This window comes from Rhinoderma darwinii, chromosome 3, assembly GCF_050947455.1.
Source record: "Rhinoderma darwinii isolate aRhiDar2 chromosome 3, aRhiDar2.hap1, whole genome shotgun sequence".
NCBI lineage: Eukaryota > Metazoa > Chordata > Amphibia > Anura > Rhinodermatidae > Rhinoderma > Rhinoderma darwinii.
This window is the reverse complement of record NC_134689.1, coordinates 119,578,033-119,592,419: the sequence shown is the minus strand read 5'-3', so window position 1 is coordinate 119,592,419 and position 14,387 is coordinate 119,578,033. Positions and strand designations below refer to the sequence as shown.

Here is a 14,387-nt window from a genome sequence, read left to right as displayed (position 1 = left end):
GTCTGTTTCACCATTAAATGTATAAATTCAGCGGAGAAAAAAAATGAAAAAAAATCTAACTCTCCAAACCCCGTGGTCTCCACTTGGATTCCCGAGGATGCGGTGAAGTCGGGAACCTGGGGGGCATAACTTGTAGCAGGCATCCATATCGCCTCACTATTGGGGGGGTCAGAACCAGCAACTCTTCTGCGCTGCTGGGAGGGCTCATCAGACTCGCTAGACGAAGAGGATGTCAGCACGAACTCCATTTCATCTTCGCTAGCAGAGTCTGTATCTGAGCACAGCATAGCGTACGCCTCCTCTGGGCTATAAAATTGATGTGCCATATTGTAGTAATGGACACTACAATGTAACAGCTCTAATTTTATTGTAACCCTAAAATGTAACTGTCACTAAGAAAAAAAATGTTTTTAGATTATTTTTTTTTTATATAATTTTTTTGTATTTTTTTTTTTTTTATTAACTGGAAACAAACTGGCGCTCTCAAAAATGTAGGAGCGGGATGGAACGGACTGGGTCACTGCGTAAAACTGTGACTGTATGTGGCACGGCAACAGTGAATGGTGGCGATCTGTGTGTATCAGACTGGACGCTGACACGGATCAATGTTCTCTCGCTGGGCAGTGAGGGGACGATCTGGGGGTATTTAGGCTATCGCCTAACGTAATATGGCGCAGTATTTTCACTGGGATAATGGGTGGGCGATTTGGGGATTATTTTAGAACTACTGGGACAGGAGAGATCTGAGGAGATCTGGGAGGATCTGGGGAGATCTAGAAGAGATCTTTATTCACTGTATTTTAACTTTTTCTGTCTGACGGCTTCACACGACGACTCTCACAAGCTCTTTGACAGAAATGAGCTTGTCGGAGTCGGCGATGAGGAGAATTCTCTGTCTTTTGTTTACATATGCTGTGATTGGTCATTCATTTTTGAATGACCAATCACAGCCATCGACGTCACGGGACCACTTTGATTGGTCCTGTGCCGGCGAGCAGCAAGTGTTTGTTGCTACTCGCCGCCGTGATCTGCCTGCTGTCACCATGTCAAGTGACATGGTGACAGTTTATCGTCTGGACGTTACTGTACGTGATAATGCGGGAATGCACCGCAGATTATGACGTACATTAACGTGATCCGGCGGGAAGGGGTTAAACAGCTTTTTACAGAGAACACTTAAGCAGGAAAATACACAGTTTCTTTGCTACAAAGCTCCCTGGCTCTTGTTTCAAATGTCCAAAATCTGAAAAATATAAGGCATGCTGCGGATTTGAAAATCCACAGTATACCCTAAAATCTGCACAGAATTTTTTCCACCACATGTGAATGGGTTTTTGTAAAACCCCATATACTTCTATTGTGCTGTGCTTTGCTGTGGATTTTCGGTGGGGAAGCCGCAGTGAAAATCTACCATATCTGAATGAGGCCTGAGTGTTCTGCCCAATGGAGAATCAGTCAGAATCAATAGTTTTATTACCAAAGAACAATAATGATCATTAACGATTGTAACATCATCAGAACAGTTGTAACAGCAACAGATCGTTAAGAATAATCTTTAATGTCTATGGTCGTCTTTAAAATAGACAAAAGTGCAGAGCAAGGAAAGGTTTACAGGTTTTTTTCTCTCCGGTTTATAAAGGGAACGATTAGAGTAATGGGGTAAGAAATATGAAGGCATTATTTAGTTTTTAACATAGCATAGACTCTAGGGCTGGGCGATATTGCCCCAAAAAAAAAATGTCGATTTTTTTTTCAACACTTTGGGCGATTTTCGATTTGAATCTCTATTTTCTTATTTTTTTTTCTGTTTATTTAACCGTAATACCAAGAGACAATTTATTAAATTATCTCTTGTTATTACTGTTAAATAAACAGAACTTTTTTTTAACATATATTGCTATAACTATTGTACGTAACTTCACAACTTTTAACCTCTGCAAATACTTTTTTTTTAAACATAAATACAATTGGAAAAATGTCTATCTAATTCATTATAACTTCTGTATTTCCTGGCAGGGAACAGGCTAACAGAATCTATAATCAATTATGGAGTGCATGCACTAACATCCAACCTCTGCCTGTCACGCCCTCAGCCTGTCTCCGGCATTGCAGATGAGAGCAGTCTAAATTGCAGCAGAACCAGGCAGAGAGCGCCGAGCGGGCACTCTGGGGTGAGATTACATCACAGTGTCTCAAGTGTGAGCAGGACCCTGTGCAGTACCGGCCCCACCATGGTGTTTTAAATAAATGACATTAAGGCCCGATTCACACGGCCGTGACCCCGCCGGATTTCCCAGTCCGAACATGGTACATGTGAATGGGACTCCTAGCATCAGTCATTTAGGCTACAGCCACACGACAGTGAAAAAAGATGGCCATTAAAAACTCATCAATTGTCATTTTTCATGTCCATTTTGCATCAGTGTCCCAAAATTCTCATCCATTTCCAGTCCGTCTGTCTGTTTTTGATGGCCGTCAATAAAAACAACTAAATTATGAATTTCATTTGTCAGCGTTTTTTGTCCCAATCCCCTGAAAACACCAGTGCAAAGGTAGATAGTGCCGCAATGTCCCTGTAGATAGTGCCACAGTGCCCACATATAGTGACATAGTGAACATGTAGATAGTGCCCACATAGTGCCACACTGCCCACATAGTGCCACAGTTCCCACATATAGTGCCAGTTCCCACATACAGTGCCCACATGTAATAAGTGCCCACATAGTGCTGCCCCAATATTGTGCCAGTGCCCACATGCAGTGCCACAGTGCCCACATGCAGTGCCCACATGTAATGACTGTGCCCACATGCAGTGCAACCCCACCAACATAGTGCCACACCCCCTAGCAGATGGCACCCCACCCCCCTAGATCGCAGCACCCCCTCCCTTGTAGATAGCAGCACCCCCTTGATTGTAGATAGCAGCACCCCCTTCCTTGTAGATCGCACCCCCTTCCTTGTAGATCGCAGCACCCCCCTTCCCTGTAGATCGCAGCACCCCCCTTCCCTGTAGATCGCAGCACCCCCCCTTCCTTGTAGATCGCAGCACCCCCTCCCTTGTAGATCGTAGCACCCCCTCCCTTGTAGACCGCAGCACCCCCTCCCTCGAAGATCGCAGCACCCCTTCTTGTTGATCGCGCTGCTGTAGCTGCCACTAGGAGGTGAATCCCCGGCAAAAATTGCCGACGCTTTGGCCGGGGATTCAGCTCCTAGTGGCAGCTACAGCGGCGCGATCAACAAAGAAGGGGGGGGGGTGAGATCTACAAGGGAGGAGGGTTGCGATCTATAGGGGGGGTGCTATCTGCAGCGGGGTGGTGTGGCTATATACTAGGAGTCTCGGCTTCCCTACTGTATCATTTTGTTCAGTACAGAACAGCAGTTCCAGAACGGGACAGACCAGGCAGTGACGTAGCGACGGGGCGGAGCTTCCGCTTGCAGCATAGCGCGACAGCGCCACTAAAGAATTGATTCAACGAATCTGTTAAATAGAATTGTGAGAGCCCTTGGGGGAGAATTAATTTGATCACCCAGACCTAATTGGCTCTAAGGTGGAGTAATACATGAAAGTATAAATAGACATATTTACATTTATGTTTAACCCCTTTCCCCCTGCTTGCATTCTGGGCCCTAATGACCAAGCAATTTTTATAGTTTTTCCATCGTCACATTCGAAAAGCTATAACCTTTTTATTTTTGCGTTGACATCGCTGTGTAAGGTCCTGTTTTTTTGCGGGACAAGTTGTATTTTTTAATAGCACCATTTTAGGGTACATATTATTTATTGATAAACTTGAAATTTCGCCACTCTTTTTTTGCGTCCTAAATCTACGCCGTTTACCGTGTGGTATAAATAACACAATAACTTTATTCAGCGGGTTGTTCCGATTGCAACGATACCAAATTTGTATCGATTTTGTATGTTTTACTACTTTTACACAGTAAAAACCTTTTTTTCAAAATTATTTGTTTTTGTGTCTCCATATTTGAACAGCCATAACTTTTTTTATTGTTCCGCCGATGCGGTTGTATGAGGGCTTTATTTTTTGCGGGACGACTTGTAGTTTTTATTGGTACCATTTACTAGTAGATGCGACTTTTTGATCACTTTTTATCACATTTTTTTCAAGTCAGGATTCACAGAAAACAGCAATTTTTCCATGTTTTTTTTAAATTTTATTTTTTACGGCGTTTACCGTGCACGTTAAATAATGTAATAGCTTTATAGTCGGGGTCGTTACGGACACGGCGATGCCAAATATGTGTTTTGTTTTTTTTTAATAGTAAAGCATTTTGTAAGGGGAAAAAGCGGGTTTTTAATTTTTTTTATTAACATTATTAAACTTTTTTTTACTAGTCCTACTAGGGGACTTTAAAATGCGATCATCCGATCGCTTTTAGAATACGCTGCAATACTTTTGTATTGCAGTGTATTACTGCCGGTTTAAAATATACAGGCATCCGCTAGGCCATGCCTCTGGCATAGCCTAGCAGGCATACATTACAGGCAGACCTGGGGGCCTTTATTAGGCCCCCGGCTGCCATCGGAGACACAGATACTCTGTGATCTTATCGCCGGGTGTCAGTGGGATGAGAGGGAGCTAACTCCCTCTCTCCAAAACCACTCGGATGCGGCACTTGCTATTGAGCGCCGCATCTGAGGGGTTAAACGGGTGAGATCGATACCGATATCGATCTCACCTGTTCGAGCAGGGAGGGTCCATATGTGGGCCACTATCTACAGGGGGGGTCTGTATGTGGGGCACTATATACAGGGGGAGCTATATGTGAGACACTATACAGGGGTGGGCTACTTGTAGAACACTATCTATAGGGGAGCTATTTTTAAGGCATTTTCTATAGAGGTGGGCTATATGTGAGGCACTACATACAGGGGTGGGTTACCTGTGGGGCACTAGCTACAGGGGGGGCTATATGTAGGGCACTGTCTACAGGCGTGGGCTATATGTGGAACACTATACACACGGGGAGCTATATGTGAGACACTATCTACAGAGGTGGGCTATACGTGGAGCACTATCTATAGGGGAAGCTATATGTAGGGCAGCACGGTGGCTCAGTGGTTAGCACTATTGCCTTGCAGCTCTGGAGTCCATATGTGGGCACTATCTACAGAGGGTTGTATGTGGGACACTATCTACAGGGGCTTCTATGTAGGGCACAATCTACAGAGGCTATGGGGGATCACTATCTACAGGGGGCTATGAGGGCACTATCTACAGGGGGCACGGTGTGTGTGTGTGTGTGTGTGTGTGTGTGTGTGTGTGTGTGTGTGTGTGTGTGTGTGTGTGTGTGGTACTATTATAATCAGGGACACTGTGTATGGCGCTATTATAGTTAGAAGTGCATTGTATGGTGCTTTATTATATTTAGAGGTGTTGAGAATATTAACTTAGTTTATAGGTGCAGAAATGTTTGAAAAGTGAGAAGTGAAGACATCTGAGCGGAAAACTGCAGAAATGGGTCGTGGCCGGGAGAAATCCGTAGATGTCTGGACCAGAGGGAGAAGAAAATAACTAGAATCTGAGACGTCACCGGTTAGTCACTTAATATAAATGTTTATCTGCCTCTAAACAGTAATGTAGTCACTGTATGATCTGCAGCGAGATGATGGTGGTATGATTTTTTTTTTTGTGAAACAGCATCTCCCAGCATATCCTCACCAATGTTCGGGCCATGCTGGGAGCTGTAGTTTTACGCCGTACAAACCTGTACGGCAGGGGTTGCACTAAATTCAGCTGTATTTGTTCTGGTGTTGTATATATGTACTGAGCTTGGTTCTGATGCTGTATGTAAGTAATGATCTTGGTTCTGGTGTTGTATATATGTACTGATCTTGGTTCTGATGCTGTATGGAAGTACTGAGCTTGTTCTGGTGCTGTATATACGTATGAGATTGGTATTGGTGCTGTATATATGTGATGGGCTTGGTTCTGGGTATGTATATATGTACTGAGCTTGGTTCTGGGGATGTATTTATGTACTGAGCTTGGTTCTGGTATTGTATATATGTACCGAGCTTGGTTCTAGTGCCGTATTTATGTCCTGAGGTTGGTTCTGGTGCTGTATATATGTTTGGGCTTGGTTCTAGTGCTGTATATATGTACTGAGCTTGGTTCTAGTGATGTATATATGTACTGAGCTTGGTTCTAGTGTTGTATTTATGTACTGAGCTTGCTTGTGGTACTGTATACATGTCAGAGCTTGGTTCTGGATCTGTAATTATATAGGATATATTTATAATAAAATTGCAGAGCAGATGGAATTGTTCTCAATTCATTGTATATTTCATGGGAACCTGTCTGGTAGTTTTAACCCCTTGAACCGCCACCATGCGGTAATACATGACCTGACAATATTTCCAAACATTCCCTTGTATGTTTTTTTCAGATGCAGCAAAATCTTTAAAATTCACTTTTAAAACGGTGCACGCTATATGCTAATTACTCATTAAAGGGTCATGGGGCGGTACCGCTATCCTGAAGAGTCACATAGTCCTGCCTCCAAACCCACCGTTCCATCTTTGAGTGACATCTCCCTGGCTGATACAACTTTCTCGGAGGCGCCATTGCCTTGTGGCACTATACACAAGGGGGGGGGGGCTGTGTGGCACTATACACAAAGGGGTGCTGTGGCACTATACACAAGAGGGAGCGGTGTGGCACTATACACATGGGGGAACTGTATGGCACTATTTACAAGGGGGAGGGCTGTGGCGCAATCTACAGAGGTCTGTGTGTGGCACTATCTACTAAGGGGGGCTGTGCTGCACTACCTACTAAGGGGGGCTGTGTGGCACTATATACAGTGGGAGCTGTATAGCGTTATATACAGTGGGGGCTTTATGGCGATATGTACAGGGGGCCTGTATGGCACCATCTACAAGGGGGAGGTGGTGGTGCTATCTACAAATGGGGTGTGACTGTCTATAGGCGGGGCTATATAGCACTGTCTATAGGCGGGGCTATATAGCACTGTCTACAAGGGGCTGTATGGCACAATCTACAGGGGGCACTATTTATAAGTGGGACTGATTGTGGCACCCGAGGGGGGGGAACCCTGGTCAAGAGTTTGCTATGGGGCCCAGTCTTTCCTAGTTACGCCCCTGATCCATGCCAAATGTGCCTGTTATTGCAATAAAGGGAGAGAGACCTAGATGAAAACAAAAAGGATGAAATCCAAAAGGTTGAATCCTTGTTTGTATCAACGAGAGATGTCTCATATGCACTATATTGTCTGCAGATCCCCTTGAAATGAGCATGATTGCAATAGAGAAATCTGATTTCTATGGCCGGCTTGACTTACTACCTATTGTTATAAAGAATATACATCAGAAGCCACAATACAGTTCAATGGTCATATAAAAGAACGAGGCTGTAGGTTGTAGCTTAACAGAGTTGAAAGACACAAGACATTCCTAAATACCAATCACAAAAATCATACCTGCGAGGGAGGACTCCGACTGCTCCAGCATGTTTAGGAGCCTGCCATTGTGCCCTGAATGTTCCTGGCAAAAATGAAGGATAGACAGCTGTCAGAATCTAGCTAGTAGTTTTTAATGTGTGTGAAGATTAAACGCTACAGAACAATATTACTAAGGAAAAAAAATAAATCACAATATGTGATAGAGGAACCCATAGTTTATGGTCACCATCCAATGGGTTGTAGATGATATATTTAACATCTTATATTTCCTGTGCACTTTGTAAGGTTTAATTTTCATAAAACATATGCAAAGTTTGATCTACTGTATGATGAAATAAAATGTGAGGAGTGCCTGTTCACAAAATGGTTGCTTATTATTTAAAACAGTTATTCTCCACAGAATGAATCTACTCGCGATAAAGCCAGGTTCACACAAAACGGCTTCCTGTTTTTCCACTTTATTCCACAGAAGAGGCAATATCTTTCCATTCACATAGAGCAGTAGGGTACTGCATTGTTTAGAGGGCCAGTTGCACTTGAGGTAAAGGGGTTGTCCCACAAAACACATGTATCCCCTTATCCACTGGATCGGGGAGATACATGTGTTTTGTGGGACAACCCCTTTAAGGTCCTTTTACATGGCCCGTGTAAACGAGCGCCGATCAACAAGACAGCTCGTTGATCCGCGCTCGTTTGCTCCTTTCACAAGGAGCTAGTATGGGGACGAGCGCTCGTTAGTCCGATCGCTCGTCCCCATACATTATCATGTCGGAAGCACGTCTCCCGCACTGCACAACGATAATATTTAAATTTTTAAAATGATACGATCAGCAGATTAACGAGCGTTTGTTCGTTCATCCGCTGATCGCTGCCTGTTTACACAGGGTAATTATCGCCAACGTGCGTTCCATGAACAATCGTTTGCCCGATAATTGGCCTGCGTAAAAGAGCCTTTACTTTAAAATGGGAGCATGTTCTATCACTAGTATTTTTGTGGCATCTTTCCATCCTCTACTTTGAATGGGGGTGAAACACAAGTGCAAAGATGTGTTTTTACTTGTAGTGCCACAATTTGGTCAACGTGGTTTCTTTCTTTTTCTATGGTGTAATGCTCAACCCAGTCACTGCTGCCCATGTGTGAATCCCTCCTAAAGAACACTTTCCTTCTTTAAAAATAACAACTGCAACCAAAAGAAGTTTTTTTGTGATATTTTCATCTCCTTCTATGAATGAAGTGAAGAAATTAACGGAATGACCGCCGCTGTTCATTCAGGGGATTCCGGACCCTCGTTTTGTTGATCGGTAGTGGTCCCAGTGTTGGGACGCCCAGCGATCAAACACTTATTACCCATCCTGTGGATAGGTAGTAAGCCGTTTTGGTGGGATAACCCCGGTTAACACATTTACCTTGATGCTTCTAAGTCTCTGGCTCCCCTCAGTTTCTACCACTGCAGTCTGCAAACAGTTGTCCACATGTGTCTGATAAAACTTTAGCGGTACTAGCGATTTACATAAGTAACATTTCTCACACCTGTGTAATTAAAAAAAACATAGGACAATTTATAATTAAGACACACAAAGAGGTACATGGTTCCATATTATGTTTGATATCCATCTATGACGGTTTCTATTTTCTGTGGGGAACTAGACAAGAAATAGATGATAGTGATAGCGTCATTGTGATATATGAAGGGAAACCAGGGCAGACAATGAACACTTCAATCAACCCTTTGAGAACCACTTTTGGTCTTGAGTACATGAACAGTCTCTTTGGTTTTGCCTCTTTACATTCTTGCGGTCATAACTTTTTTATGTTTTTGATGCAGATATAAGAGGCTTTGTTTTTGTGGGAGAAATTGTATTTTATATTTGTGCCATTCTGTGGTACATACATTAGCATTTAATTCGGGTGGGATTCACACAGAACGTTTTGCTGTGTTTCAGTCGTGTTTTTTTAAAAAAAAAAACAAGAAAGAAAAAACGCTGCAGCCAGATGTTTCATTTAACACAGCATTTTGCTTTGTGATGTTTTTGGGGGTCAGTGTTTCTTTTATTTTTTTCAAAATGCAGCTGGCTCTGGGTATGCCATTTCTTCTGGTATTTTTTACATAGGCTTCTCCATAGAAAAGCCAGGGAGAAACGCATGTTTAAAATGTTACAAAGCAAAAAAAAAAACGCCACCAAAAAGGCTTGTACAATGAAAAACGCTTGAAATAATGATGTTTCTGGAGAAGGCCTTAAGGCTATGCTCACATCTGCGTTGCCAATTGTCAAATTTGACAGGAAAAATAGCGCTGATTGCAGGGCTATTTTTCCCATCAAAACAACGGACAGCAATGGGCAACGTATTGTACAATGTACGTTAATGGGGTTTAAATAAATCATTCACATGTGGAAAAAACAAAACTATGTGAGTTTTAGGGAATTCTGCAGATTTTCAAATCCATAGCATGCCCAATATATTGCAGATTTGCTGTGGGTTTTCACCGTAGATTTTACCCTTTGCAACACTCTGTCTCAGACATCATCATAAGCACTAATATAATCATCTATGTTGGAGACAATTTTTAGAACCAATATTTTAAAAAACAGAAGTAAAATATAATGGTAAAGCATAGAAATAGTTAGTTTTTTTTCTAGAGTGTTATGACCGCAATAATCCATGAATAAAATGGTTTCATATTATAAAGACAGCAATCATAGATCATCATTTCAGTAGGGGCAGCTGCTGCGTCAGAAGTGCTACTCTCAAAATCATTTACTTGGAGTACACCGGTGCTACTTACTTACCTGTCGGGTGTCAGAGTGAGGACAACATGGGCAAATACTTACAATGTAAAGTATTGTGTGTATCAATGCACAGTGGAGTTTCTGCAGGAATACTATGCATGGATTGTGAATAAAATAATGGCTTTATACCTGCAACCATTTGAATAAAAATTCAATGACTTGTAGTAAATATTTTATACACTGCAGCAACTTTACGAAGCAAAGTTTGGTCCAAGGATCCAATGGGACAAATGCAAGAACGATATTTACCATCGTATGGTCAATGTGGGCCTTATTGATCTCACAGCCACATTTTTTCCTGCATAAATACTTGTCATTACTTGGATAGTGGTATGCTTACTTCAAGCATGTTAAAAACAGACGTTATCCCAAGTATAAAGTCAGCCATACAGGGTAATGATACCTACAGTTGAGGAGAAATGTTCTGGACCTCAGAAATATGCCTGAACGGTCGCACCGCTGCCTCAGCTGGTCCTTCCTTTTGCAATCAATGTCGCAATGTTTTCCAACATGAGTGCTTCTGGGACTACTGTACGCTAGCCATGGGGAACCAGAGACAGAGAGCATGGTGGCCTATTTGCGGAGTATAAACATTCCACATTAGTTTTTCCTAATCTTTGGCTTTTGCCAGAAGTGGTTTTTGTTTTTCATATAAAATATTGGCCTTTTCATTGAAGGGGTTTTCTCGACTTTTGTCTTTTCACCTGGATCTGTTCACCTTATCATGCAAAAGCAATATTGCTTTATTACTTTCATAATATTTTATTTTTTATTTTTTATACACAACATACTATTCACTTACAGTGAAGGAAATAAGTATTTGATCCCTTGCTGATTTTGTAAGTTTGCCCACTGTCAAAGTCATGACCAGTCTAGAATTTTTAGGCTAGGTTAATTTTACCAGTGAGAGATAGATTATCTAAAAAAAAATATAGAAAATCACATAGTCAAAATTATATATATTTATTTGCATTGTGCACAGAGAAATAAGTATTTGATCCTTTTGGCAAACAAGTCTTAATACTTGGTGGCAAATCCCTTGTTGGCAAGCACAGCAGTCAGACATTTTTTGTAGTTGGTTTCAACTGTGTTTTCATTGAAAATTTTTCAAAAATATACATATAACTTAGAGCAGCATGAAGGGCCATGCGATTCACATAGTAAGACAGTAACTTTCAATAGACAGACAAAACATCTGGGAAAAAACACAGGGGTTTAAGGGGGTGAGGGGGGGGGGGATAGTCGGAGCTCCACCTACCACCTAATCTTGAGTTCCCTGTATCCAATACTTGTCCCACGGGTCCCACACCACTTTGAACCTGTCCAGTTCATTGTCAATAGAGGCCGTCATATGCTCCATTGTACGTATGTCCCTAATTCTAGTTACTAAGTCGATGTGGGAGGGAGGGGTTGTCTGTCTCCATTTCCACGCTATCAACGTCTTAGCGGCTGTGAGAAAGTGTCGAAAGAGTCGAGCTGGTGATTTCCCCAAATACCTAGGGGGAACATTTAGGAGGTAATGAAGAGGATCTAAGGGAATATCCTGCTGCAACACCGCCAATGCCCATTTTTTGTAGTTGATGATGAGGTTTGCACACATGTTAGATGGAATTTTGGCCCACTCCTCTTTGCAGATCATCTGTAAATCATTAAGATTTCGAGTCTGTCGCTTGGCAACTCGGATCTTCAGCTCCCTCCATAAGTTTTCGATGGGATTAAGGTCTGGAGACTGGCTAGGAGACTCCATGACCTTAATGTGCTTCTTTTTGAGCCACTCCCTTGTTGCCTTGGCTGTATGTTTCGGGTCATTGTCGTGCTGGAAGACCCAGCCACGAGCCATTTTTAATGTCCTGGTGGAGGGAAGGAGGTTGTCACTCAGGATTTGACGGTACATGGCTCCATCCATTCTCCCATTGATGCGGTGAAGTAGTCCTGTGCCCTTAACAGAGAAACACCCCCAAAACATAATGTTTCCACCTCCATGCTTGACAGTGGGGACGGTGTTCTTTGGGTCATAGGCAGCATTTCTCTTCCTCCAAACACGGCGAGTTTAGTTAATTCCAAAGAGCTAAATTTTAGTCTCATCTGTCCACAGCACCTTCTCCCAATCACTCTCAGAATCATCCAGATGTTCATTTGCAAACTTCAGACGGGCCTGTACATGTGCCTTCTTGAGCAGGGGGACCTTGCGGGCACTGCAGGACTTTAATCCATTACGGCGTAATGTGTTACCAATGGTTTTCTTGGTGACTGTGGTCCCAGCTGCCTTGAGATCATTAACAAGTTCCCCCCGTGTAGTTTTCAGCTGAGCTCTCACCTTCCTCAGGATCAAGGATACCCCACGAGGTGAGATTTTGCATGGAGCCCCAGATCGATGTCGATTGACAGTCATTTTGTATGTCTTCCATTTGCATACTATTGCACCAACAGTTGTCTCCTTCTCACCCAGCGTCTTACTTATGGTTTTGTAGCCCATTCCAGCCTTGTGCAGGTCTATGATCTTGTCCCTGACATCCTTAGAAAGCTCTTTGGTCTTGCCCATGTTGTAGAGGTTAGAGTCAGACTGATTAATTGAGTCTGTGGACAGGAGTCTTTTATACAGGTGACCATTTAAGACAGCTGTCTTTAATGCAGGCACCAAGTTGATTTGGAGCGTGTAACTGGTCTGGAGGAGGCTGAACTCTTAATGGTTGGTAGGGGATTAAATACTTATTTCTCTGTGCACAATTCAAATAAATATATATCATTTTGACTATGTGATTTTCTGTTTTTTTTTTTTATATAATCTATCTCTCACTGGTAAAATTAACCTAGCCTAAAAATTCTAGACTGTTCATGTCTTTGACAGTGGGCAAACTTACAAAATCAGCAAGGGATCAAATACTTATTTCCTTCACTGTACGTAAAGGTGCCAGAAATGAGCATACCTACTTACTTGCCAGAGACTGCAGAACGATTGTGGCTTCTCCTCATCGGTTTATTTCTTGGTCTCAAAACTAAACCAGAGTAATATACATTGACATTACATAATTGATACACAAACCATATGAACAGCTATTTATAATTTTACTAATGTCTAAAGGATTTATGCTTTGTTTTGTATTATGTTAACCAGTCCGGGCAGTTAATATAATACACTACAAACCATTGAATCTAAATGTCCGGGCGGTCCGCAATTAACTCTGCAAGGATGTTCCAGTACATCCTGCAGAGTTACTTAGTTTGCTGCTCCCTCGCGGCATTTAGCTCTGTAATACAGCGGCCTAGAGACCGCTGTATCACTGAGCTTTCCCCCAGAGGACGCTTAGCGTGGACTCCGGTAATGTGATCGTTGTGACAACCGGTCACAACAATCACATTGCTCCTAACAACGGCACTTAGGCGCTGACTGTCAGGATCTCTGTGATACAGCTGTCTAGAGACAGCTGATATCATGGAGCTTTCACCCGGAGACCCAGTCACGTGATCGCTGTGAAAACCTGTCACAGCAATCACGTTGATCCTGGCAGCGGCGTATGCACGGAGACGGTAAGGAGCGACGTGATACAGCTGTCTAGAGACCACTGTATCACGGAGCTTCATCCGGAGACCACACAGACAGTCACAATGATCACCAGTTGTATCTTCTCCCTCACACACCCTTTTATTTTATCTTTAATAAAGATATTTATCTGTCTGTCTAACTAACTATCTATCTGCTACCTGGCGGCTTTGGCCGCGGCACAGGTCGCCCGGCCAAGGATCGCTATGTCCCGTAGCCTACATTGCAAGTAATAAAAGCTGTTTTGCAGGGGCTGCATCGCTCATACGAGCGCAGCTTTCCCTTCATTCTGGTCACTGCTCACACTGTAAATTGCAGACACTCTTGTAGCAGCAGTTTACAGTATTACAGTCTGTTCACTTGATTAGGAGAAGGTTGTAATACTGTGAACCGCCACAACAAGTTTGTCGGCGATTCACAGTGTGAGCAATAATTGAAATTAAGGGGAAGAAGCTCTCATACCAGCACTGTGGCCCCTTCAAAACAGCTGAGAGGCGGGGGTGCTGGGAGTCAGACCCGACCGATCAGATATTGATGGCCTGTCCTGAGGATGGGCCAACCCCTTTAACGGTATTATGGCACTTCACAACCTCTGTAATGGTCCTATAGTGTC

General features: G+C 42.8%; 1 protein-coding gene across 7 annotated transcripts in view; it reads right to left on the bottom strand.

The window, feature by feature from the left end:
* The window catches only part of UIMC1 (ubiquitin interaction motif containing 1), a 137,403-nt gene that overhangs the window by 37,096 nt on the left and 85,920 nt on the right, over positions 1–14,387 (bottom strand). For 4 of the 7 annotated variants that reach the window (XM_075856623.1, XM_075856625.1, XM_075856628.1 and 1 more), the window contains exons 10-12: positions 13,169–13,229; positions 8,851–8,974; positions 7,462–7,525 (exon numbers count right to left, since the gene is read on the bottom strand). In XM_075856623.1, coding sequence (XP_075712738.1) covers positions 7,462–7,525; positions 8,851–8,974; positions 13,169–13,229 — 249 coding nt within the window. Of the gene's footprint in view, positions 1–7,461; positions 7,526–8,850; positions 8,975–10,640; positions 10,807–13,160; positions 13,230–14,387 lie in introns of those variants that run through there. The other 3 variants (XR_012882367.1, XR_012882368.1, XM_075856624.1) reach the window with 3 other exon arrangements.